Raw genomic sequence first — 26,278 nt, forward strand, 5'->3', positions numbered from 1 at the left:
TGCGTGCTTTCTCTAGTTGTGGCAAGCGGGGGCTATTCTTCGTTGCGGTGTGCAGGCTTCTCATTGCGGTAGTTTCTCTTGTTGTGGAGCACGGGCTCTAGGCACGTGGGCTTTAGTAGTTGTGGCACGCGGGCTCAGTAGTTGTGGCCCACGGGCTTAGTTGCTTCGTGGCATGTGGGATCTTCCTGGCCCAGGGCTCGAACCCATGTCCCCTGCATTGGCAGGCGGGTTCTTAACCACTGCACCACCAAGGAAGCCCTCGGTCATTTTTTAGAACTGTTTTTAGGGTATAGCAGTTATACTTTGGACAGCCAGCAAAAGTGAAGTACTACAGATAATCCTTTCCTCCATCCCTTGTAAAACCTCAAACCTCCTTCCTGCTTCAGCAAGCAAGCGAGGAAACTGTGTAGGTTGGGAGGAATATGTATGCTTGTGCCAAGAGCCAGGATCTGATTATTGGAGACTAATCTCAAGCCTGGCATTGACAGGGCAGCATCCTATCAACTGGGGGAACAGTCTGTAGTCCCAATCCTAAGAACCAACTGTATTACATGGATACTTGCTAATGAGGAAGTATGGGACAGAAAACAAATTGAGCTGAATAAGAACTGACAATTTTCCTAAGCAGTATTTCAACCAATCCACCAAACTAGGTCCAGGACTGGGTGTCTCTATTTCCCAGGCATTCAATATGTACATGTCTCCCCACCGATGGTGTCTGGCTTTCATCGAGGAAGGAGCACAGGGGAAAAGTTGAGAAGGAAGAACCCTGGATTGTCAGAGGAAGAGTAGAGACTGGGGGATGGCTGGAAAATAGCAACGCTGGGTAATGGGTAGATGATCAAGAGGTGAAACACAACTTCATGCTTAAGGAAGACGGGAGCATCCTGTTGGCTGCAGAGGATGCAGGAGGACTAGTTGCGGGATGAGGATAAGGACAGTGTCCTATGTTTTAGGACCCTGTGTACAGAGTCAAGAGATGTCCAAGAACACAGAGAAGTACATGGGGTTAGTGCATGGGCTGCATTTTCCTAGGTGTCCGCTGGGCAGAGTCTGGTGCTTGAGGCTGATAGGGATGCACTTGTGAAGATGATAACAGGAGAAGCAAAAGCACAGTGAACAGTTGGCATTTATTAGTGTAGTTATGGTTTGTCACTGTCGTAAATGTAGTAGAGGAACCAAGACTTTGTTACCACAAAGAAATAAATAAAGCTTATCTTTAGGAAAATTCTAACCGAGTAACTGAAATCGAGCAGTAGCACTAGAGCCCAGCCTCGTGTGACACATGAAGCCGGGGCAGAAGTCAGGATAAATTCTACCTACAAGGAGCTTACGCTTACTGCCCCCTGCCCCAGCTCCCTGGCCAGAGCTGACCATGGCTGCAGTTACAGAATAAAAGGAAACCTAATTGAAAATGAGCTGAGCTGAAACACTTGAGAATGCATGGACTTGGATCTATCGGGGTGAGCTGACCATGATCAGACGATCCGTTCCTCTCACTGCAAAGAGGTTTAGACGTTAGCTTCCCCGGACCGCTTCCGACTGACGTGCTCAAAGTGGGCGTGATCTGAGGTATCCAAGTCAATCTCATACTTGGCTAGGATTTTGAGGATGGGCCTCAGCTTCAGCCACCACTGTTCCTTGGGGATGCGGTGCCTACAGAGGAACGAGGTAGATGATGATTTAATCTTTAGCACCCCAATCAACTTCTATCAAAGGCTATGGGAAGAAGTTGAGCAGAAGAGGCTGGATTTGGGGCCTGGGCATCAGATCTGAAGTAGGTACGACTACAGGTGTTACTCGTAAAAGAAAAGGACTGAGGAGAGTGAGCAGCTTGGGAAGGGTAGATCTCGAAATTACTGGGGAGGGAACCACGGCAGGAAGTAGAGGTACTCACTCAAAATCTGTCTGTTCCTTCAGCTCAGTCACGGGTTGAAAGACCAGGGCCCTCTTACGCATCCCCAGAACACAGCCCGAGTCTGGGGTATTGGCAAAGATCCGCCCTGCAACAGGGATGGTCAGTCAGCTTCTATACTGGGAACCAGCTTCTCGGAAGAGGGCAACCCTGTTACCCCACCTACCATTACGGTAACTCTCTTTGATTTTCCCAGACATCCAGTTCATAGCCTTTGCACCCATCTTAGTGGCAAAATTCCTGTCAAATGGAGTTGGGCTCCCACCCTGGAAAAAGAATCATAAAAATTACACGGGGAAGGGCTCTAATGAAGTGGCAAAGATATGGGAATACACAGAGAAAAGTTCATAACCAGAAATAGGAATCCAGAAGTCTAACTATGAAAGGAAATCCTGAAAGAGGGCCGGGAACCAGGGCAAGCTGGCCTAGTGTATTTGGCCGTTTATCAGACTTCAGAGTAACTAATTAGTACAGGCGGATGACTGGTCTCACAGTCGCCTCTTCCAGCTCCATAGCTGCATGACCCTGTTCATTTCCGTCTAGTCTTACTGGCCATTCAGTCAATTCCCTGCCCCTCATTAGCTTAGCAGCTTCTGTCAGTCACCATCAATGACACAAGTGTTCCTTGTGACCCAATTTGGATGCTCTTGGTAGCACCTCAGAATAATATAAAACATGGTGCAGAGTTTCTCTGAACAAAGCAGAAGTGGGAAAATGGGAAGGAAGGAAAAACAGAAAATAGGTCTTCATACTTTATCCAACAGTACCCCATTCCTGCAGGAGCTGCTAAGCCCATTCAAACTGAGATAATGTGAATTCATCTGTGGATATAGAAAGGTCAAAGGTCAATGCTTAAGAGGCATCTGCGGGGACATTTGGGATGGGATAGGCCTCAGACCACTAGTATCATCTGTGAGTGAGGCCTGCCTTGGGTGGGGATTGAATGTGGGTGATAGAAAGGGATTCCTTTCTCCTTGAAACTCCAGTTAGTAGAGACGGAGCCCAACCCTAGCAAGGTGCCTGTACTCGTCTCACAGGTTCCCCACAAAAGGCAGCACGCTGTGGTGGCGAAAGCACTGGACCAGCTCATTTTGACCTCATTCCAGCTTGACTAGTGGCCCTGGAAAAAGCATTTCTCCTCTGTGAGCCTCATTTTCTTCATCTGAAGCAGTGGTTCTCAACTGGAGACGATTCGGCCCCCCAGGGGACATATGGTAATGTCTAGAGACATTTTTTCAGTCATACAAGTGGGGAGGCTGTGCTACTGGCATCTAGTGAGTAAGAGCAGAGGGATGCCGCTAAGTAAGCAATCCTACACCCCACAGAACAACCACAAAGACTTTTCCAGCTCAAAATGGCAAGAGTGCCATGGTTGAGAAACCCTGCCCTAAATAAAGAGGATGAACCACAGAATGTCTAAGGCCATTTCCAAGGTAAAGATTTCTGATTCTGTGGCTGTAAAAGCCTGCAGGCCCACGCTCTGTGGCAGCCCCAGTAGCCTCCAGCAGGTCGGAGGCTACTGGGAGATTCAGTGACTGTTGGGGGTTATTTATGGCTGTCTGGTGACGGGCATGGCGTGTCTTCCGCACCTGCTGCATGTGACCAAGCACATTCTTCCTGCTGTCGAAGATGCCCTTCCCCTCCTCAGAGTACAAGTTGAAGATGAAGTCAGTGGTATAGTTCTCATTGCACTTCTCATTCCTGCAGGAGAGACCGAAGCCTGTGCCGGGCATTGTCCCCCTCCCTCCACCCGCCTTCTGCCTTGGTCAGCTTTGCCCCTCCCGGTTCCATCTCCCCCTGTGGTCCAGGCGCTCTCCATTTGTATCCAGACTCCTCAGGGTGTCCCAGCCACGGATGCAGTCTGACTAGGGCCAAAGCCTGACTATTGCTTCTCTTCACTTAGGAGCAAACCGGGGATGAGGTACCTTAACACCAGTCCCCTCTTCACAGTTGTTTTCATCTTTTGTACCAGATGTTCCACGTTCACCTGAAAATGAAACAGAAAATCCAAAGCCCGGCTGAGAGTGGATCCGGCTGGGCAGGCTCATAGATCCCTTCTTCCCCGCCAGGCATCTGCAGGAGGGAGAGGGACATGAAGAGGGCTATTTACAGCCCAGGGCCTGAACCATGCCTAAGCCCTTTAAGAAGGTCAGTGCAGACTGAAATTAAGACTCCAGATGCGACAGGCAGAACAGGCAGAGGGAAAGTTGGACAAAGCGTGGCAACTGTCAGTTTTCGGCCCCTTCAGGGGTTTCCAGTTCTCCCTCCCTCGAGGGCTGACCCTGCTCTCCGTGTAGGTCTCTAAACGGGTTGCATCCGGGTTGCATCCGTCCGTGTACAGCAGTGATTCACCCAGAAGCAGTCCCTTCATTGGGCTTTGAGTTGGGGTTGAAGGAGGGAAAAGGTCACCCTCCACTGCAGGCAGGGGTTGGCTGGGCCCTTGGATTAGGGAGTTCCCTCAGCCTGCGGCCCTCCACTTTGTGGCTCTTTTTCCCTCCAGTGAACGGAGATCTTGGAAAACGAGGATCATAAAGGTATGCCCTCAAAAAATGGAAAGAGGACCCCGGTTTGGTAGCAAGGGAAAGCTGGTGGGGGGTAGGGGGGTGGGCGTGTGACTTTCTCAATCAGTTAAACCGCCTACTCAAAGTTTAGAAAGGTTTTGTAACCTCACTAAACCTTTCTGATCTGTAATATGGAGATAATAGCTCCCTTGCATGTCTGTTATGAAAATAAAATGCAAAACCGCACGTAAAGTGCTTAGCTGCATACCACCCTTCAAACAAATGCTCCAGCAACAGGAGCGGCGGCCACGTACGGGAGGTTACACCAGAGAATGCCCGCCCGGTGCTCCTTCTAGGACTCCACACACAGACCACACATCAGCTCTGTCCTCGCCTTGGGCTCTCACAGCTTAGGTCACTGTGGGGACAGTGGGGAGAGACTGGGGCGGGGAGAGGGGCTCTGGGTAGCCGTCTACCTGCAGGTCTCGAATGGTGAAGGGCTCCTCAAAAATATAGGCAGCATCGGCCCCGGCTGCCAGGCCCGCCATGGTGGCCAGGTACCCGCAATAGCCACCCATAGTTTCAATGATAAACACCCGGCGCTTGGTGCCTGCCGCTGACTGCTTGATGCGGTCACAGGTCTGCAAAGACAACAGGTCATAGAAAGACACGGTCAGGGGTGTGATTCTTGTCACTTCGCTGGCCCCTGCCATCACCCAACTCTGGAGCGACATCCTCCCCAGGCCAGCGGGGCCCCTACGCCTCATCGAGTGCTTGCCTTCCGGGACGGCAGGCACGTCTGCTAAGCAGAGTGTGGAGCTCCTCCCCTGGAAGGAAGCTGTCCCTACCCCTCCTGTTGCTCGGAGTAGGGGAACTAGGCTGTAGGACCTCAGAAAGGAAAAATCATTTGATATGCAGAGTACAGACGCCTTTCTAGGTGAGAGGACTCACAAGGCGTGGAGGATGGACACCATATGTACGGTTAAAGGCAGTGTGTATAAATGCCGGGGCTTGAAGAAGCATTCTTCTAACAGTGCCACTTGGTTGGTACAAAACAAGTGGCTCACTTTCTATGCCCAGACTCGGTCCAGGGATTACAGTCCTGGCCAGAGGCTGGGAAGCAGTGGTGGCCCTCACCATGCAGATGGTGTTGAGAGCCGTGTCGGTCCCCACGCTGAAGTCCGAGCCGGGCACGTTGTTGGAGACCGTGGCAGGGATGACCACAAACGGGATGCAGAGCTCGTCATAGTGCTTCCTGCCCTCCATCAGCTCTAGGCCCCCCGTGTAAGCCTGAGAAGACGAGAGCAGCGGGGGCGGGAATGAGGGGAGAGGGAAGGCGGGGGTGGGGGGGTGGTAGGAAGAAAGGGGGGGGCACTTACCTCAAAGCCCCCGATGAGGACAAGGCCCTGAATGTTGAACTTGGTGATGTTGGCACTGATCTGTTCGAAGCTCTTCTTGGGTAGAGTTCTAGTTGATTGGGGCAGGGGGAGGGGAATAGGATTTGGGGAAGAGACAGCAAAATTGAAGGAGAGAAACGCTAGAGTTAGAAGGCACTTTGTTTATAGTTTCTTAACTTGTGCCCCCTTCCCTACCCCACTTTCTCATCCCCGTCCGAGGATACACGCTGGGGCTCTAAGTTGCCAGAGCTGCCAAGAGATGTCTGGATTGGCACGTCTGCCCTCATGAGGCAACTGTGAGCCTGGGGGGAGCAGACCCAGAGACAGCACTGGTCAGGCAGACCCTGACCGGATGAACTGACGCCCGCGTGCCAAGGCCCACCTTTCAGGGCAACTAGGAGGAAGTGCTCCTGTAATGCACTGACCTTTTAGTTCCAAGTTTAGAACCACCTTGGCCAGTCCAGCCCCCAACATAGCTCCAGCCAGCCTCCTCGATCTGCAGGGAAAGGTCGCACAGGTCCGCCTCGTGGCCTGACACAACTCCGTCAGCTCTGACCCCGCCCCGACACCCACCTGCCCGGACAGAGGAACGCCAGGCACCAGCTTTTCCCACCTCACTCAACTTCCTCCCCTTTCTGCTCGTTCACAAATCTTAAGCGCCTTAGATTACGCCAGGCCCTGTGCTGAACTCTGGGACAGAGAATTAAATCAGATACGTTGTTTGCAAAGGGTTCCTTTCAGTGGCTCCTGCCTGTTCCCACTGCCCTAAAATTAAATACAGTAGTCCCCCTTTATCTGTGATTGCACTTTCCAAGCTTTCAGTTACCTGCGGTCAATCTCAGTCCAAAAATATTAAATGGAAAATTCCAGAAATAAACAATTCACAGCTTTTAAATTGCATGCTCTTCTGAGTGGCGTGATGAAATCTTGCACCTTCCCACCCAAGACGTGGGTCATCCCTTTGCCCGGTGTGTCCACGATGTATACGCCACCCGCCCGTTAGTACAGAAAAAACACATAGTATACAGCTGACCCCGAACAGCATGGAGGTCGGGTGCCAACCCTCTGCGCAGTCAAAAGTACATGTGTAACTTGACAGTCAGCTCTCACATCCACCGCTCTGCATTCGTGGATCCAACCAACCCCGGATCATATAGTACTGCAGTATTTGCTACTGAAAAGTTCTGGGGACTTCCCTGGTGGTCCAGTGGTTAGGACTTGGTGCTCTCACTGCACTGCTCCTTGGCCCCAAAGTAAGTGCCCTCCTTCCTTGTATCCCTGTACCTGACCCTTGGCCAGGCCCTCGAAGCCGTCGTGTACAACCAGCACTCGGTTGCCCTGGATGAGACCGATTCTCACGGTGGAGCGGACGGCGGCATTCATGCCTGCGGCCGGGGCCCCTACATTCATCACGGCCACTGTGTAAGAGGCACTCTGGAGAAGGAAGCAGAGGGGGAAAGGGGAAAGAGGGGACAGCAGGGGGAGGGGGACAGGTCAGTGAGGGGAGCTACACTCTGAGTCCCTTATGGTCCTGACAGCACACCCCTCCCCCAGGGAATGCCAGCACAGCCTGTCCCCTCCCCCATAGGAGGGAAGCAGATGTCTTCATCACAGATCAATAAATAAAGCTGTGCTCCCTGATCCCAGGTATCACTGCAAAATGAATAGGAGACCCTCCAGAGCAGTGTTTCCCAATGTGGGATCCTTGGACCACCTGCTGTATCAGATCCACCCAGGGAGCTTGTTAAATCTGCATATTCCTGACCCTACCCCCGATCTGAATCCCCTCTGAGGGAGGGGAATATGCATGTTTAATAAGCAACCCAGATAATTCTGGTATATGGTAAATATTAAGAACCACTACGCCAATGGAAGAGGTGGCTCAAATACACTTAGATGTGATTATTCCAGATTTGCCCAGAGAAAATAATACATGAGCCTTCTTTCCCATTCCTTGCATGCTATCTTGTCAGCCCTAAACTGGATGTGGGTCTCGGCTTAGAGGGCACTCTAAGAACATGGGCTTATATCTGGGGTGACTGAGAGAAAATTATCTTAGTGGGGTCTAGGACTCAGCACTGAAGATTACAGGTGGGCAAAGAAGTAGGTTGTGTGGATTGAGGGTAGCACTTCATAATGGGAGAATAAGGGGAGAGAGCAACTTGCCAGTACCTTAGATACTGGGGGTCTGACATGAGCCAGAAGCTTGTATACCTCCCAGTTGTTCATGAAGCTCCTAAAAAAGTACAGAGAGAGAGAGAGAGAGAGAGAGAGAGAGAGAGAGAGAGGGAGGGAGAGAGGGGCGGTGTCTCCAGGCCATTCCCCGAGGCCAGCAGCCAAGGGGATCTGGTCTGAAGTTTTGCTCCCAGCGTGAAGTTCCACAGGGCAAACCTCTAAGGACATAACTGGGCCCCGAGCAGGGATTGGGCGGGGCTGCAAAGAGGCCACTAACTCACCAAACACTCCCTGAGCACTCTTCCCCCCTCGCCTAGAGAAACTTATGATCTAGCTGGGTCCACATATAGAAATAACAGACTATGAAAGGCTAAGGCCAGGGAGAGAATCCCTGGGGTGAACTGAGCCACCTGGTCATCTCACAACTAATTCTCTCTTGGGTCATCTCACAACTAATTCTCAGAAGAAACTGTTGCAGAGACAATAAGAAGAGGAAAAAGCAGAAGCTCCTATTTTGGGTCTGGAGCTACGTCGATTTTTGGCTTCATTCTGGCAACTGATTTCTGTAGCTAGTGAGCTCCTGGTCATTTCCTCACCGGCCTCTCAGCTTCAAGGCTTCATCAAATCTCCTCTCATCCATGGCCCTGGTCACGTCTTTGGTCTGAGGGAGGAGCACGGCAACAGTCAGACTCCAGGGCAGGGTTCTGCAGTGCTGGATTCCCATCCCACACTGAGACCCTGCCCATCTCTGGGCTTGTGATTGGATCCTGCCCATCCTGTACCCCACCTTTTCTATGCCCCCCAAACTTTCATAGAAGAGGTATCTTTGTTTTTCCTTAATTTTCTGAGTAATGAGCAGCAAAAGAACAGGGCTGATTCTATGCTCTATTTATTCGAAGACGGGCAGAGTGGAGGAGGACACCCAGATAAGATAGCACCCTCCTCCATTCCACAGCCAGGGCCCCAGCCTCAGAGGAGCCTCTAAACTAATGACTAAATGAAGCCGATCCTGCAGGTAACCAGTTAGGAGGAAAGGCTGATCCCTGCCATGTGCTTCCCAACTATTGCTTTCTGCTCTGCGAGCCAGGGCTTCAGCTTGGGGCTTTTAGAGATACGGTTCCAGGCAAGGCTGGAGCTTGTCTGGGCTGTAGGTCATTAGGACGCCCAAGTCTCAGAGGGAAGCAGCCAGGAGACGGAGAGCCAGCCCTGAGAATCAGCCGGACACCTGAGCTCCCAGCCTCAGCGTCTGCCCTGTGGTATCAGAGGAGCGATTCCTCCATAACTAGAGCCACCACTTCCTGAGCACTCAGCATCTTCCAGACCATTTACATGTCTTCTCTCCAGTCCTTATACTCACCCTCGAGGTGAGCGTTTCTTAGTAACCTCATGTTGGTTCAGAGAAACATGTTCAAGGGAGAAATCAGAGAGAGGGATAAGCTACCCAGCCAGACCTTAATAGTATTCCCCTGCTTTTAATAAGTTTGGAGAGAGATTGCATGGGTCTCATTACTAGGTAGGATGTAGAGCTTCGCATCTTCTTTAGCAACATCTGGCGGATGGGAAAACTGAGGCTTAGTTAGAGAGGTGACAGCTCCTGCACAAAGCCCATCGTGTGCCTTCCCCACGCGTCCCTTCCTGTGCTGCGCCACCTCTCCACCTGCTCCCGCCCTGGTAGCCTCGGAAGCTGCTCTCTTCCCCCATTAGCTCGAGCTCAGAGACGGGTTTGGGGCTGGCAGGAAGGCAGGCTGGGGTCAGTACTCACCACCTGGACACACTCCATGAGGGGCAGGCGCACAGCCTGGTTACCAGAGAGGCTCACCACACAGGCTGGGGTGTCCGGGGTCCCCTCCAAAAGAGCCATCACTGCCTCCACACCCATCCTGCTGCCCTGCAGGGAGCAGAGACAGTCTGGTTCAAGCCTCCCCATCTAGTCTTGGCCTGGAGAACCTGGGCATTCAGGGCCCTTTCCAAATCACGAGTTGAGTTCCGCCTTTAAGGACCGTGGCCAAAAACTCACTGGGCTTTACCTCCCGACCCAGATGTTGTCTAAAGCTTGATGACTCTTCATCCTTTTGCCACCAGAACCCCAAGGATTCTACCTGGTTCCAGAGAAACATATCCACTACAGTAATCAAGGGGATTACTGGGGCTGAATAATATTCCCTTCCTGATGAAAGTAGGATAAGAGGGTACAAACTGAGTATCTGAGGTTAGATCTTAATACTTTCACTCATGCTCAAAGCTCTAAGATATCAGACCTTAGGGGAGCATATCGTTTCCCATCATTTTCTGCAACAAAAGAGAACTCTTGAGCACATGGGAATGGGTCAAGGGCCACTGCAGTCCAGAGTCTGGTGGCAGGGTGGCATGAGCAACGGTTGAAGCCCCTGTGCTGGTGAAGCACTGTCCTGCTGGGAAAGGACAGCAGGTTGAGGGTTCCACGGTGTGAGGGCCCCAGAGCCCCATGACTTACCAGGATTCTGTCAAAGGCCGACGGTGTCCCACCCCGCTGCACATGCCCCAAGACGGTGACCCGGGTGTCATATCCCAGACGCTTGACCACCAGCTGAAGGGATCAAGAGAGGGACAGAGAGAGATACAGAGTCAAGAACCTAGACTTAAAGTCAAGGTCCCTAAACAAGCAGGGACCTAGATAAACCAAGGATGACTTAGCCTCTTATCTTGTAATGATTCCTAGGTGGGAGGAAACCAGGGGGCAGGAAACCTGGGGAGAGATGTGCAGGACTAAGGGGAGACTCAGAAACCACCAGGGAATGGGGCCAGGGCGGGTAAGGTGTCAAGGCCTCTCTGGCTCCACTCATACGAACATTTCTGATGTCTTCTGAGCTGATCGGTTTCCCATTCCTGTCAATCGCACCCTCAGCCACAATGATGATGTTGAGACGAGAACCACGGTTCCTTGTCTGGTCAAGAACAAAGGAAAACATGGTCAGTGTTATGAAACTGAGGGACAGGAAAGGGGCCAGCAGCGGAACAGGGCGAGGGATTTTCAAAGGGCGAAGTAAAGCGCCGGTACCTCGCTGAGCCGGCGGCAGAGGTGCTCCTCCCAGTCATTATCTGGCGGACACTCAGGAATAAAAACCCAGTCGGCCCCACAGGAGAGAGAGGTGACAAGGGCCAGGTATCTGAGACGAGAGCCAGAAGCGTCACGCCAGGAGCTACACTCCCCAAACAGCCTCTCCCGTTCCTGACAACCCCTAGTCCCGCAGCCGGTGAAAGGTCTGAGGAGCCGCCGTTTCATTCTTGGGGCGAGGGGACAAGCCCCACTGGTTCAGCCAATCAGCGAGATTCTGTCCCTGAAGGGGCCCTTCTATCCACGCTCACCTGCCACAGCGGCTCCCCATCTCAGAGCACCGTCTGCTCTTTCACCCGTGCACGTGTGGGATGTAAGGGAGGTTGGCTGGAGATGGGGAAAGGCAGCCACCCAAGTGTGTACACCTCCAAGGTGCCACCGCTGGGAGGCCTCCCCGGACTCCCCGGGGAAGAGGAAAGGGCTACTGCCTGGTCCAAGGCATAAACGAGGCAAGGTGGGGGATCTTACCCACAGTGCCGGCCCATCACTTCTAACACAAATGTCCTCTGGTGGCTGCAAGAGACAGACATAGGGCTTACACAGTCCAAGTGGCCCTATGGCCAGGACCAAGCCCCCACCCACACTGAGGCCAAGGAAGCGCTCGGCGAGATGCATTTATGCTGTGGGCTTTCCAGCAGGTCTCCTGAGACACCTGGAAGACCCCGGGGAAACACTTTAGCCACAGGGTGTCCCAGGCCTGAGAAAACACCACAGAAAAAGGTGTCAGTACTGAGGCTCTGTGCCTGGGAAGGAGGGGGCCTGGGAAGGGAAGGAGCGAAGGGAAAAGAAGCGGAGGGAGGATTCCACTAACCTCGAATCCTCCAGGATCAACCTGCAGGAGACTGTCACCTGCCCCTGCCCTCCCATTCTCCTGCACTGCTTCCCGAGTCCCTGCCCTTCTGAGCAGTGGCGTAATGGCCACTACAATCTCTAGGACACGGTTGGAGAGGTTTGGGGCTCCCTGGATTTGTCTCAGTCTGGAGACAAATCATTTAGACCAATCATTTTTAATCATTTAGGAGACCCCACAGGTATTAAAGACCTCAGAGCGACACAGTTGGACAGTGGGTAGATAGCGGCCAGAGGCAAGTCTTATGGCATTTATAGAGCAGTGCAATTCAGTGCTCTAGGGATAATTTTTAGTTAAAAACAATGTTCTAGTCCCAGAAAACTGGTCACTGTAGTCACCATAGCTCAAGCACTTTCATCTTCTCTAGTCCCCAGCTGGTTGGTCTGTCCCAGCGCCGTCCTCCCACGCCTCCTCCCACTGGGCCCTCACCTCTGAGCGGTAGTGGTGATGGCATCTACAATCTCTATGATCCGGTGCAGGGCAGAGTCAGTGCCGATGGTCATGTCAGTGCCGCAAAAGTCGTTGTCAATTGATCCAACCAGACCCACAATGTTCAGGTACCTGGACTTGGCAGCCTCCTCCACTGTGATCTTACCTGACAAGGGGAAGCAAAGCAGGAGGCACTGGGTGAGGTCCCTGGCATGCTAGGGAGCAGGTGACTGGAGAGGGAAGGGGCTGCAGCCAATGGCAGTTGTTGACAATGGCAGACAAAAGAGGGCAAAGACGGCCCTCTGTGTCTGGGCAACAGTTTTCTTCCATGGGAGGGAAAGGCGGGTGTGTGTGCACATATGCAGAAACCACACTCACGAGAGCAACAGCTCACCTGATTTCTGGAGGTCGCTCAACAAGTCACTCCACTCAGAGCGGAAGGTGTCGGCCCCGGTGAGGCTGCCGTCACCCCCAATGACGCACAGGTTGGTGATCCCGCGCTTCACCAGGTTGTGGGCAGCTCGGAGCCGGCCCTCTCGTTCCCGAAAGTCCTTGCACCGGGCGCTTCCAATCACCGTGCCTCCCTTTGGGGAAGAGGTGGGAGTCAGCTCCCCAGGTGACATGGCCAAATTTGGGCTCAACATGCTGAGATTGCCCTATCCCAACACTGTGATGGGCTGGCATCACCACGTGGCTCCCTAGGAAGTTCCCTGACATCCTGAAGAGTCACTGGCCCCTTCTTTTGTGTGTGTGTGTGGTTTTAAAGTTTTATTCTTCATGAAAAGGATTAATGAAGTTCACATGAGTTTCAAATTCCAGAGTCACGAATACTGATGTTTAACTCTGTTGTCAGAGGGTACATAATTATACAAGCTTAGCCATTAATAGAAGACATGCGAGTCTTGATTGCCTTAGACACGTTTCTATTTCATTTGCCTAACTCCTTTGACTGCATTCAAGATTGTTCACTTTATCTTAATTTTCAGCTTGATTTGCATGGGCCTACCCATAGCTTTCCCTGTTTTTAACCTCCTTGTAGTTCACTGAGTTGGTTTTTGTTTTGTTTTGTTTTGTTTCTGGCCCCTTCTAAAGGAAGGCGAGATGGTGCTGGCTGAAGTATCACAGGGTCATTCCCATGTTCTGCTACACTTCTTAGAAGACTGCTGAGATGGGCCCATTCCACTGAAGCCTTTGTCACTGTGACTGTCCTAAAGAGAACTAGGAATACACACATATCTGTAGGCATCTGAAATAATCTCCATCTTTCTCATCTTAGACGTGTAAGAAGCAGCAGCAGTGACTTCAACAGGGACAAGGCACCGCTAATCCTTTCCCCTTTGCGCCTGGGGATCTGTGTGCTAGTGGGAGGAACCACAAGACCCAGGCATTCACAGGAAAAACAGCTCTGAATATGGAGAGCCCTAAATCCCCAGGAGCTTGTAGATACCCCAAGAGAGGAAAGTACACTTAGGGTTTTCACAAATCATATGCACTCCTGGCATCCATGGCTTCGGGGATATTGATGGAGAATTATGGCTCATTCTCAGACCAATTTATGGAGGCGCCATTGCCTGTATAAAACCTTCACAAAGTGCTGCTCATTACATTTCTTCCCAGGGATTTTTTTTTTTTTAGGGCATTGAGGTAAAGAATGAGGATACAAATGTAATGTGCAGATTTTTCAGTAAATCAGAAGATGAGTATAGAATGACGTAGAGAAAGTAGCAAAAAGGGCTGTGGATACAATCGAAATCATCTTAGATTTTTCTTTAAACTCTAAAACGCTCTCTCGATTCCTTCCTTCCTTTAAAGGTCTGGTATCAGGTCACCTCATCGTCATCACATGAGGACTGGCAAACTTCAGCTCTACTCTGGCTCTGGCTCCAGTCCTCTGGTGAGGTTATTTTCAGGGCCTGACCTTCCCTGTGACCCCAGAGCAGGACCTGTTACGTGCCAGTTCCTCAAGTCTTGCCTATGACCTTTCTATAAAAAGCAAAGTGTCCTGTGATCACACACCCAATCCTCCATCCCGCCCCAAGAAACCAGGGTGATGTTTTCAAATGTAAAGAGTAAAGGACAAACATAGCCCCTCTCTGGTCACAGAATCCCTTCTCATCAAACCACATGGCAGGGAATTCAGGAAACCATGAGCCCCAATCCAAGTGGGGGTGAGACAAGGACAGGACAAACACGGGACAGGAATCCTCTGGAACATACCAGCTGAAGCATCATCGAAACACTCTCCCAGGTGGCTTCCCTGATGTTATCTCCACCATCCACCAGGCCTTGATAACCCTGTGGGGTACATTACACCCATTCAGCCTCTGCTAGGCTTCCCCCAAACTCCCAGGATTAAGACAGAGTCCCTGGGAAGAGGTTCTCTGAGAATCAAGTCACCCATCCCGCCTCCCATTACTGATGCCTGGGTGCTCCTGAGAATAACACAGTCCAAGGAAGGAGACGTCAGCTTTTTCAACACCCTCTTCTAGTTTCTCTCATTCTCTAAACATCAGAATGCCCTTCCTAATATTTGATCTTGATTCCTCTTATTTTTGGTTCATCCCATTTCCTCCCAGGGGAACTAGATGACAGATGGTTTTGATAACCAACAATGGAGGAAAAAAAGAAGGGTATGTTGGAAGGAGGAAGGGAGATAAATGTGACTTGAAAAGATAAGAGACTATAACGTTTGAGAGAAGAAAGGCAGACAGACCTTATGGAAAGAAGAGTGGACAAAGGATGAGAGGAAAAGGAGAGGAGGGAACCAAAGAGGACTTAGAACCTCAGAAAGTAAGGCAAACTGCAGAAACACAGTGGGACTCTAGGGCTCTGTCCCTCTTAGGGCTCTGTCTCTGGATGTATTGAATTTGCTATGAAATACTAACTCATTTCACCTTCTCTTCTCCTGGGGGAGGTAAAGGGAAGACAGAGCTACTTCTTACTTTAAATCGAACAGGCAACACGAGGACCCAGCCTGCAGATCCCTGGGACCCACCATCATTACTGGAGCCCCGAGTGGGGAGGGGTGACTTGTGAAGACAGGGAACCAAGACTAACCAGACACAGCAACGTAACTGGGAGGTAAGGAAAGAGAGTGGGGAGGGGGAGCAGAAACCAGAGAAAGAATAATGGGGAGCAGAGCAGAGAACCAACCTCATGGACAAAGAAGACACGGGCACCAGTATAGATGCCAACTCGAACCACAGCCCTGACAGCAGCATTCATACCTGCAAGGAGGAAAGAGTCAGAGAGAGGTTATCCTAAGAAAAGCGGCCCTGGACTCTAAGATCTGAGACAGTCCTTTTCTAAGGCTTTTCTCTGAATCTAGAATCCTCTCATCCAATTCTTCTGGCCTCCCCACTAACACTGAAATGTTAGTTAAACATTAAATTAAATTCAACAGCTTGTGAATGTTAATATAGCACAAGTTACCTCCATTCCTCTCCCCTCACCCCAAAACCCCATCTTTCCTAAGACCTTTCCTTGCCAGGGCAATCTGGGGAATAATAATCTTTAATGCTTATTGTGGGGTTAGATGCTGCTAGATGCTTGTCGATTGCCAACTCATTTAATCCTATCCACAGCTCTGGAGTTGCCTCCATTTTACAGATTTGGAAACTGAAGTTCAAAGAGGTCGAGGTCACAGAACTAGGACGAGCTCAGCTTTTAATCCAAATCCTAAATGTCTAAACCAACACTGCTGACCTCCATGCTAATCCCAATGGCTGTACGAGGCTTTTCCTTGCCTTCTGCATTGAATCTAGGTCTCCAGCTTGTATAGACTTTTCAGGACAAAGACATGGCTCTCTGGGGCTCAGTGACCTGACCATTCACAAGCTGTTCTTGAGCACAACAATTACTGGCTGGCGGATTCTCCCAGTCTACACACACACACAGCTTTTAGTGTCATTGAGTTGGTGTATGTTCCAGTGTGCACCACACACTGAGATTCTCTGGCTCCCAAACTACCAGAAGAGGTTGTGACCAAGTGTGCAGACAGAATTCGTGAAGACTCTATGCTCTCCTTCTCCTGCGCTGATCTTCTCCTGTGACCCTGTGTGTAACACGCGTATGAGGAACTTACAAATCACGCTGCCAATTATTCTGTTTCCACTGGGAGAAACAATTAGGGCTGAAACAGAGAGGAGAGCCTTTCCTCCTTTTCCCATGTGAGTACTATCCTTCTCCTCGTAGCTACTCAATGACAAGAACTCTCTCCCAAGAGTATGGGAAGGAGCTGACCTGTCTCAACACACAACACATGGTTGTGAAGACCTCCACAGCAGAGACAATGCCGCTGCTGACTGTGCTCAGCACAGCCTCACTGGTGAGACATTCCTGGGTCTTGATCCTGGTAACGCTGTCTTACCTTGTAACGTGAGGAGGTGATGCTGCGATGGGTCAGCTTCTCGTGAACCACTCTAATCACCATCCCTCAGATACCCCTGTATACATTACACATTTTTGTTTCAGTCTCAAATCTATTCATATGGTCCTTAACCCTGCCTGGGGAAACATCATACACCAGTGAGCACTAGAGAAGTCAGTAACTGGAAAAATCTGCAGCAGCAGACTAAAATCCATAACAAACTATTGCATTATCCAAAGCTATCTGGAATGGAATAGAATCAAAAAGATTCTATTGGGTTTGTTTGTTTGCAGGCTGACAAAGGTTGGTATTACATGGCGACAAGCTCCAAATTAAATTGAAGGTTCATTCACTTACTGAACAAATATTTATTAAATACCTCTCATGTTCCTGACACTATGTAGGCACTGGGGATGCATCACGGAATGATAGAGAGTCTGGGGATACAAAGATAAAGGACTCAGGAATGGTCCTCAAGACTTGGGAAGAATTATAGTGTTATTCTAAATTGGATCCATATGGAGGGGATTTGTACAAAGTGCAGGGGGGACAAGGAAAAGGAACATCTATGCTGCCAGGAGGAAGCCAGGGAAGGTGATACAGAAAAGACAGCATTTGTCCTGAGGCCTAAAGGATAATTTCCTTTCAAATCTTTTTGCTAGGTGGATGAATTTGGGGAGTGTTATAGACAGGAGAAATAGCACAAATAAAGGTGAGGGTCAAGAAATAACCTTAGGAAATTCAGTATTATAAAGAATAAAATGTAAAATGATGGCGAGATGAAGCTACACAGATGGGCAGGCACCTGTGTGCCCAGTGAGGAAGTCTGGCTTTTATTCTGAAGGCCAGGGCTTGACTGGGGATCCATGGGTGATAGTTTCAGGGAATCCATGAACCCCATGAAACTATATGAAAAGCTTTGTGGGCACGAGCATTTCTTTTAGGAGAAGGTCCACAACTTTCATTTGATTCTTTTTTTTTTTTGGCCGCACCGCACGGCATGCGGGATCCTAGTACCCCGCTGGACCTGGGATCAAACCTGCAGCCCCTGCAGTAGAAGCGTGGAGTCTTAACCACTGGACCACCAGGGAAGTCCCTCACTTGATTCTTAAAGGGGTCTGTAACCTTAAAAAAAAAGTTGCAAGCAACAGAGAATCTTTGAAGAACTTTGAGAGCGGTGGGACATGATGAGATTTAGGTATCAGAAACATCACTCTGGCAGCAACGTGAAAGACAGACTGAAAGAAGTGACACTAGGGTTAGATGGCAGCCTAGACAAAAACGATGAGGGCCTAGACTGGGAGAGTGGCATTTAGGACAAAACAGAGATACTGGACAAGAGACGCCTAGGAAACAGAAGCAACAGGACTTCCATCTAATCGGCCATGTGATTAGATTTCAAGGTGTTGGAGAGGAAGGAGGAGATGTCCTGTGACTGGCTTAGGCCACGGGGAAAACGGTGGTGCAGTTAACTGAGCAGAGGCGGGTTTTGGTTCGGGAAGGTAGGGGTGGGGGTGATATATTTATATTTGGATCTATTGAGTTTGAAGTTCTGGGGAACATCGATGTGGACTTGGAAGAGACTGTTTCAAGAAAATATGTAAAATTAGAAGGGAAAAGGGCAAGGAATGGAACCCTGAGGAAAACCAACATTGAAGGAATGGGCAGAGAAAGAGGAGTTCCATGATGAAAACTAACACTAACACTAACTAACACTAAACTAAAACTAAAACTAACATGATGAAAACTAACAGGGGTTCCATGATGAAAACTAACTAGCAAGAAAGGCAAGAGGAGAACCAGGACTTAGCAATGTCTTGGAAGCCAAAGGAGACAGTTTCAAGAAGTGGGAACATTGCCAAATGCTTCTGATAATTGATCTAAGGTGAGGACTAGAAGGTTGGGCTTGCCAACAGGAGGTCATTGGTGAGCACTGATGTCAAAACTTACTCACCTCATACAGAGTGAAGTAAGTCAGAAAGAGAAAAACAGATACCGTATGCTAACACATATATATGGAATCTTAAAAAAGAAAAAAAAAAGGTTCTGAAGAACCTAGGGGCAGGACAGGACGAAAGACACAGACGTAGAGAATGGACTTAAGGACACAGGGAGGGGGAAGGATTAGCTGGGATGAAGTGAGAGAGTGGCATGGACATATATACACTACCAAATGTAAAACAGATAGCTAGTGGGAAGCAGCTGCATAGCACAGGGAGATCAGCTCAGTGGTTTGTGACCACCTAGAGGGGTGGGATAGGGACGGTGGGAGAGAGACGCAAGAGGGAGGAGATATAGGGATATATGTATATGTATAGCTGATTCACTTTGTTATAAAGCAGAAACTAACACACCATTGTAAAGCAATTATACTCCAATAAAGATGTTTAAAAAAAAAAAAAACTTACTTATGACATCACTAAGGCAAAGCCCCATGAAGTCTAGAAGTCTAATTGAAGGACTTAAACGAATCAAACGAATCAAAACAAAAATCTGTAAAGGAAGGGGGCTTCTCAGAAGCTTTAGGAAAAGCCTGTGTGTATGAAAAAATACAAGGTTAGAGTCAACACAAAGCCATCAGTGCTTTAGGAAAGATGAATAAACTCAACTTAAAAAGATCAGAACAGATATGAAACTATTGTTTGTTTATTTATTTTCTAGACTTTCACAAGGCCTATGGGATTCTCTTTTGGATACCTGGAGTCCCGGAATATAAATCTGTAATCTTAAGAAGTAAGAAAAAACCTTCTGAAACATATAGGCTGGAATGCTGTTTCCTGCTCCCGGAGGTGAGCAAGGGTAGGGGAGAAAACATTTAAGGAAAACAAATCACTTAAAAGGTTTTAAGTGTAAAGCAAACAACAGATGGTGGACAGGAAATATCCAAATCCATTGGGCAGAAGAAAAATCCCATAAGAAGATTCTCTTTTCTCCTCCCTCTGCCTTCTCACTTCAACCGTATCAACCTCCAGAGGTCATCCTTCCTGCCTCTGAATTGGATATCTGAGTGTTTCCCTAGAAATCGAGTTTTAGGACCCCTTTTGTGCCTCTGTGCCTGTGTCTCAAACCCCTAGTTCCCTAGAAATCACAGACTGGGCTGTATAGATAGCTTACACTAAAAAGTCCCAGCAATTCTTCGGGCTCTCCTACTGGCCTCTTCATCACTGGCCTCTTCTGGTCCCAGGCCAGTCCTTGGCTGCTCCATATTGCCCTAAATAACCCTCTATGAGCAGCTGTCTGACTTATTAGAAGCAAGATGAAGGATAAGATTACAGGCACCACCCAGGGGGTACTCTGGGTACAGCCAGGAGGGGCTCTGGAGAACATCAGAAGCACATATTTTGGAGTCTCCAATTACAGCCTGTTGGGAAGAGGCTTTAGGGAGAACTATGGGTGATGGGTCTCTATGACATGAGATAGAAGAAGAAGCAATGTATGACTTGGTCACTACCTTTTTGCTAAAAAGTTTCTTTCTACCCTAACTGAACATTAAATAAGAAATAAAGGACATGAGGAGCAAATGTTTGTTAGATGTGAATTATACTTTCTGATGGATATGCAATTAAAAATTGTAAATCCTACAACAGCAATCCAGAGAGGGAATAGAATCCTGTTCCTATGAACCTTTAAAAATAGGATAAACATGCATTTGGAATGGACTGCCTGTCTGAAGACAGAGGGGTAGAGTAGATGACTGAGGTCCTCTCCAGCAGAATATGCCGATTTCATAAGGCCAAATGTAGCATGGTTTTAAGAGGACTGGGACCACTTCTGGGCTGGAAAGCGAGTTAGGATTTGGTATCTAATCAGCCCAGTTTCTGAGTTCAGGATGTCTGATTTCTGGCCACTCTTCTACTTTAAGAGGTTACTAGCCTTGCTAAGTTCAGGGAATGACAAAGCTGAGGCCCCTCTTGATCTTACAGAGCCCAACCTCACTTTCCCATGTGGCCCACAGCCTCTAGGGAAAAACCTTTCTGTGCCCTTTCCCTGTGAGAACTAGGGCCCCTCAAACCTATCTCCGGGAAGGTCACTTCTGCATTTGAGCTGCTCTTTCAGTTGGGACCTCTCAGCTCTACTTGGAGTTTTCTGTTTTGCTTCCTTCCTCCCTAGAATTCCATCCTCTACAACTCTCAGTCCCTACTGACATGCACCTGTGATGTTATGGGGATTCACAGTTGGGTGTTTCCCTGGGTACACTGTGCCTGTCACAGAATCCCATAGGCATTGGTCCAGTTGGGCCCTCCAGAAATGAGCTTGTCAATAGCCCCTGCCTCAACAGAAGATGATCCTTCCCTTAAAGTGGGTGATGGGCATCTCTAGAATAAGAGGGTCTCTCTGCTCAGGATCAGAAGCTGGGAGGGCTCTGCTGCTCTTGGACCCACGTTAAATCTTAGACCTTTTTTTTTTTTTTAACCTTCTTCCCTCTCCAGGAAGCTCTACTTTTTCATAAATGCATAACTCTGTGTGCTTCATCCGGATTTTTTTAGCAGGCTCTCACTTCCCCTAATCTGACAATCCAATTCCACAGGCCATCCTACCAAGGTTTTAGGATCAACACTCAGAGTTCCTGTTGAAGAACTCATTACTGGCACGGGATTCTTTCCAGGAGAGGAGAGAGAAGCAACAGAAACCAAGTCAGCAGTCTCCACAGCCTCAAGGAGGGCTCTGCATTCCTAATCTGGCTACTCTTCCTAAACTCAGGCCTCTGTGCCCTCCTTCCTCTGTTTCCTCATTATAGCGTTCTCCTGGTCATAATATATATCACAATTATAAACATTAGTTTAAAATATACTTAAGGTCTAGCTTAACTAATATACTAATAAGAAGGATCATAAGAGCAAAGATGATGTGTGACTTTTCCACTGATGTAGCCTTAGTGCCTACCATCCTGTTTGGCACACAGCAGATGCTCAACAATTCACTTTTTATTTAATTAGTAATGCATTTATTGCATCATGCACTATTCTAAGCACTTTACTTAAATGAAGAGTTCAGTTTCTTGAAATCTATCTTTTTCATGAAGTTTTCCCTGGTTAATCCAACCAACGCCTATCATTTCATCACGTAAGTGGATTCTACTTGGTTAAGACACACGTGATTATTTTTATTTATGTGCCTTACGTAAGAATTCTAGTAATGTATGATATCTTTCCTCATTAAAGTTCCCAAAGGAAATCAACTTCTCCACAACACACAGGACAGGGCGCTATACAAAGTGGGTGCTTGACACAAAGTCTAGGAAAGCCTAGGGAGGGTGGTGCAGAGGGAAGGGGAGGCTAGCTGAGATCCCCTTCTTTCTCTCTTTTCCTCATCACAGTCTCCATGTCCTAGTATCCCTTTCAAAGAAATTCTGCCTCTCTTCAACATATCACAAATTACGATATACAAGAACGTACATCAAAGAGGGAAAACAGTAAAAATAAATAAATAATAAATTGAAAAAAAAGAAAAAAACACCACATCCCCTATCTGCCACTTCATCTTTCCATATACCTGATATTTCTGACTCCTAGGTTTCTTGGACTCAACCCAGAGACCCGTTCTCTCTGGCTTTGCTTTCTGCCCCACTCCCTTGGATATGTACTGATTAACTGCTGCTGTTCCCGTTTGTTCAAGGGTTAAAGGAATGGAAGGGGAGGAGAGGCCAGAGAATGACAGAATGACGCAGAAGTGCGCCTAGTAGAAGGAACTGTGCTGTAAGAGTGAGGCACCTGACCCTGGTCAGTGCAGGAGCTCTGCAGACATCAGAACTGGTACCTGAAGATTCACTAGGGCCCACCAAATACCAATGCCAAATCTCCTCCTTTCCCCATCATTTCCAACATACTTGAAGTGAATCCACCTACTGCCCCCTCAACAATTTTATCTCTTTAGTCTGTTTCTTTCCAATGTTGCTTGAGAAAACACCAGTTTTCCAGGTACCAAAGGACCAAATGGTCCCAAATCTTCAGAGCAACGTGGAAAGAAGATTTATGGAGACTTAAGTGAATAAGTAGAGCAAATGAAATCCAAAAGCACTTGTGGACTTAGACCTAACAGAGTTTTAGGGAAGCCCAAGATTCCAGTGTGAATCTACAGCAGGAGGATCTTAAGGAGGATAGCTCTGTTCTACGGGCTAGGGAAGTGAGAAAATTCAAGGCAGCCTCCAAGCCATGGTTTTTGTCTCTCCCCAGGCTGGGCCCTCCTCCTTACCTTGGGCATCGCCACCGGAGGTTAACACGGCGATGGCTTTGCCAACCCCCAGGGTTTTGGCTTCATGGTGGTCTTCATGGGTCATGATCCACTCTAGAATTCAAGAGAATGGCCAGTTAAGACACAGCTGGATCAAGGTGCTATGAGCTCAGGGGATGGCTCTGTTAGACTGGCTAGAGCCACCTCAGTCAGGCTCTCCCACTACACTGAGTCTGAGCTTTGCAGCCTGGGATCTTTGAACTTCCTCCAGAAGAAAGCCACACCCCACAGAGTGACAAGCTGAAATGTCACAGAAATCAAGCCCAAGACTGCAAAAATCCTCTCTAATCCCTCCCACCCCAATTGGAGCCTATTTGGAGAATGAGCTAAGGTCAAGGAGAAGGGTGGGTGACTGAACAGAAATGAGAAAGGAAAAAGTTAAGTTAGCCTCAAAGATTCCTCCCTTTTAATGAAGGGAAGGGCTGTTGCCGAGGATAGGAATCAGATGAGGCTTGGGGCACTGAAAACTAGCAAAGTGGAAGCAGAAAAGCAAGGGTAGGTTGGGTTATGGTGAAGATTAGGGTTGGGTGTTACGGAATTGGGCTAAGTTAGAACAGGAGTTTGAGGTTATAGAGGCACACTGGCGCTCGGGCAAAATAATGGTTCAGGCTCAGGAATGGTTAGGGACTTTCTCTGGCTTTTCCCATCCCTCTCAGGGTCTCTGCCTCCTGAGCGTCTCTTGATCCTTTATCTTCAGGCCTTGCTCCTCACACTAAATACTATCAAATGGGAAGAGTAACACAAAATCAGTGCCACATATACACAGATATGTACACATGACATGTGAACACCTTCCTATTTTTGTCTTTAGGGCTTATCTCTCTCAAAGGAAAACAAAGGACATACTTTTGTATCCATAAAAATGCCAATGGAATCATCACTCTCCCAGTTATCCGGCTAAAGTCTGTTATCTTTTAAATTTATCTCCTCTTTACTCTCAGAATCAAAACGGTTACCAAACCCTATTATTCTTCCTTCTTATTATCTTCCCTTATCCTTCTCTTCCTTTCTGTCCTCATTGCCTCTTTCCACCTGAATTGCTTACTACAATAGCTGGTCCCCCTCTGCTTGTGCTTCCCTTCTCCACTCTATTTGAGACACAAAATAAACCTCCATGGGAAGGTCATAGGCCCCTGAGGCCTCACTGAAGGGAGGATTCATTCACACGAACAGGAGCTGATGACCTTTAAATACAGCTCATGTTTCTGCTGTGAACCCAGGGCAATCAGGGTAGCTGCTGATAAAGACATAGGTCACATCCACATACAGATCCACACACATGCCAATCAAATACATGCAATGAGACACTCATGAAGAAAAACAAACAGAAACACACATAGTGCTGTTAACAAACACAGATTCACAGACATGCTACATATAATCAGTGCTGACAGATAAACCCAAACTTTTTGGGTTGGCATTCAAACTTCCATGATCTAACTCTTGCCTAGAGTTTCAACCTTTGCTCCCATGAATTCTCTGCTCCATGATCACCTGAACATTTCTTTGTTCCTCCCCACTTTTGTGCCTGTGCACACTGCATCACTTGTCTGGAAGGCCACCCTGGTTCTTTCCACAGATCAATATCCTACTCCATTATTTACGGCCCGTCCTAGTCACATCCCTGTTAAACCTATTAAGCCCTCACTGATTACCACAGGTCAAAGAGGGCTTCTTACTGGACCTCCTCTAATCACATATTGTCTGAAACCAGATCATTCACTTAGCACTTAATTACTACTTTATGTGATAGTTTAATTGCTTCTTACGTACTGAAAAGGTTGGACTAGATAAGGAGTCAGCAAACTACAGCCCACGGGCCAAATCAAGCCCTTCTAACGTTTTTGTATGGCAGCAAACTAAGAAAAGCTTTTACATTTTTCTAAGAAAAGTTTTTACATTTTAAGTGGTTGAAAAAACAATTCCATGACATGTGAAAATGATATGAAATCCAGATTTCAGTGCTCATACCACTCACATTCTTTTGCATATTATCTATGGCTGCTTTTGTGCAGAAGAGATTATTGTGACAGAGACCCGATAGCCTGCAAAGCCTAAAACATTTACTATCTGGCCTTTAAGAGAAAAAGTCTGCAGACACCTGGACTAATGATTGCTAAAGTCATTTCCCCAACTAGACTGAAAACTCCTCGGGGGGTTGGGAGGGGGGGGATCATGTTCATGTTTTAAACTCTCCCATGGCCTACCAAAGCCTAAAGAAGTCTATGCACATAACAACAGGAGTTCAATAAACTCTTATCAAAAGCATTAGTGAACTGACAAACAACAGGAAATGCACACAAATATAGAAAAATTTAAAAATATGCTTGGATACAGATGTACCTCTATATTCCCTCTACTTCTAACACATACAGATACAAATAGGACTTAAGAAAGCAGATAGTGACAGTGAGAGGAATAAAAACACACATAGATAGAAACGCTCTCCTATTTAACCAGAGTGTTCCTGTGCAAATTTCTGCAGTTCTCAAAAAAAAGAAAGACTAAGTGGTTGCAAATAGGAAGGCAACATTTTGGAAAGAAAAGAACAAAACATATGAGTACTATGCTGATCCCTTTTTCGCTGAGTTTTTTTCTTCTCAGTCACTCTGGGAGCTCCTCACTGGCAGAAACCCATACAGGGATCTTCCACCCACAGAGGCTTCAGTGAGGGAGAGAATTCATCATAAACGGGGAAGGTTAGGAGTGCTGACCGGCAAAATACAGCTCAAATTCTTCTTCTGCTTCTCTAAAATTGTTATAGAGGCACCAGTCACAGATATGCAAGCAGATTCGTGAATAAACAGATCAACAGTGACACACACGTAGAAACAGACATGTTAAAACCTATATATAAAATCACAGGTGCGGAGATAAGCACGCGGGAGGGAGAAATACTGGAGGCAGCATCCTAGGTGCACTGATTTGAACTGGATGAGTGCCAGGGTAGGAGTCGGGCAGCCGAGGGCCACTAGGTCCGAACACCACCCACCCATCCGTGATTTCCAGGCAAAGGGGCAGTGCGTGCAAGCCGAGCGAAGGGGCTAGGATTCTTCACCCATCCCCCGCCTCAGCTCCTGCTTCTGATGCCATGCCACCTCTTTTTCTCCCTTCTGCTCCTTTCTGTTCTCCCCACCGCCTCCTCCCAGCACGTTCATTCCCACCTCGCTCTCAGCTTTCCCCTCGCTCTTTACCCAAGGGCCCCTCTTGCCTTACAGTCTTAGCTCTCCTCCGCCCGGTCTTCCTTGCAGATTGTCCTTGGGGAAGGGGGGAGGGGAGCTTGGCGAACACGGGGAGGAGCCAGGTGGAGGCAACAG

The 26,278-nt window shown here is 48.3% G+C and overlaps 1 protein-coding gene and 1 long non-coding RNA gene across 3 annotated transcripts; both read right to left on the reverse strand.

Moving 5' to 3' along the window:
• Positions 1-1,111: 1,111 nt before the first annotated feature.
• PFKM (phosphofructokinase, muscle) lies at positions 1,112-26,278 on the reverse strand. 2 transcript variants are annotated; one of them, XM_007179255.3, is made up of 23 exons: positions 26,173-26,278; positions 22,923-23,015; positions 15,515-15,588; positions 14,579-14,656; positions 12,756-12,945; positions 12,362-12,527; positions 11,551-11,595; positions 11,026-11,134; positions 10,817-10,912; positions 10,462-10,554; positions 9,751-9,876; positions 8,585-8,649; positions 7,986-8,049; positions 7,098-7,247; positions 6,239-6,309; positions 5,796-5,883; positions 5,554-5,706; positions 4,893-5,057; positions 3,841-3,902; positions 3,505-3,616; positions 2,082-2,181; positions 1,898-2,003; positions 1,112-1,656 (listed from the first exon to the last, which is right to left on the reverse strand). In XM_007179255.3, exons 2-23 carry the CDS (start codon positions 23,005-23,007, stop codon positions 1,512-1,514), a joined length of 2,343 nt encoding a protein of 780 aa, XP_007179317.1. In that variant the 5' UTR covers positions 23,008-23,015; positions 26,173-26,278; the 3' UTR covers positions 1,112-1,511. The 2 variants fall into 2 exon arrangements, with proteins under 2 accessions (XP_007179317.1, XP_007179316.1); XM_007179254.2 differs by having other exon boundaries at positions 26,178-26,266.
• Positions 16,557-19,931, reverse strand: LOC130709219 (uncharacterized). The gene is made up of 3 exons (XR_009009715.1): positions 19,845-19,931; positions 19,139-19,263; positions 16,557-16,806 (listed from the first exon to the last, which is right to left on the reverse strand). It is a non-coding gene; the product is annotated as an uncharacterized LOC130709219 (long non-coding RNA).

Source organism: Balaenoptera acutorostrata, chromosome 11 (assembly GCF_949987535.1).
Source record: "Balaenoptera acutorostrata chromosome 11, mBalAcu1.1, whole genome shotgun sequence".
NCBI lineage: Eukaryota > Metazoa > Chordata > Mammalia > Artiodactyla > Balaenopteridae > Balaenoptera > Balaenoptera acutorostrata.

Coding starts and splice junctions, on each gene's coding strand:
- PFKM (XM_007179255.3), bottom strand. CDS start 23,007: ATGACCCATGAAGACCACCATGAAGCCAAAACCCTGGGGGTTGGCAAA. Junction 11,135..11,550: donor GTGATGGGCCGGCACTGTGG/GTAAGATCCCCC, acceptor CTCTCGTCTCAG/ATACCTGGCCCTTGTCACCT. Junction 6,310..7,097: donor AGGGCCTGGCCAAGGGTCAG/GTACAGGGATAC, acceptor CTTTCCCTGCAG/ATCGAGGAGGCTGGCTGGAG.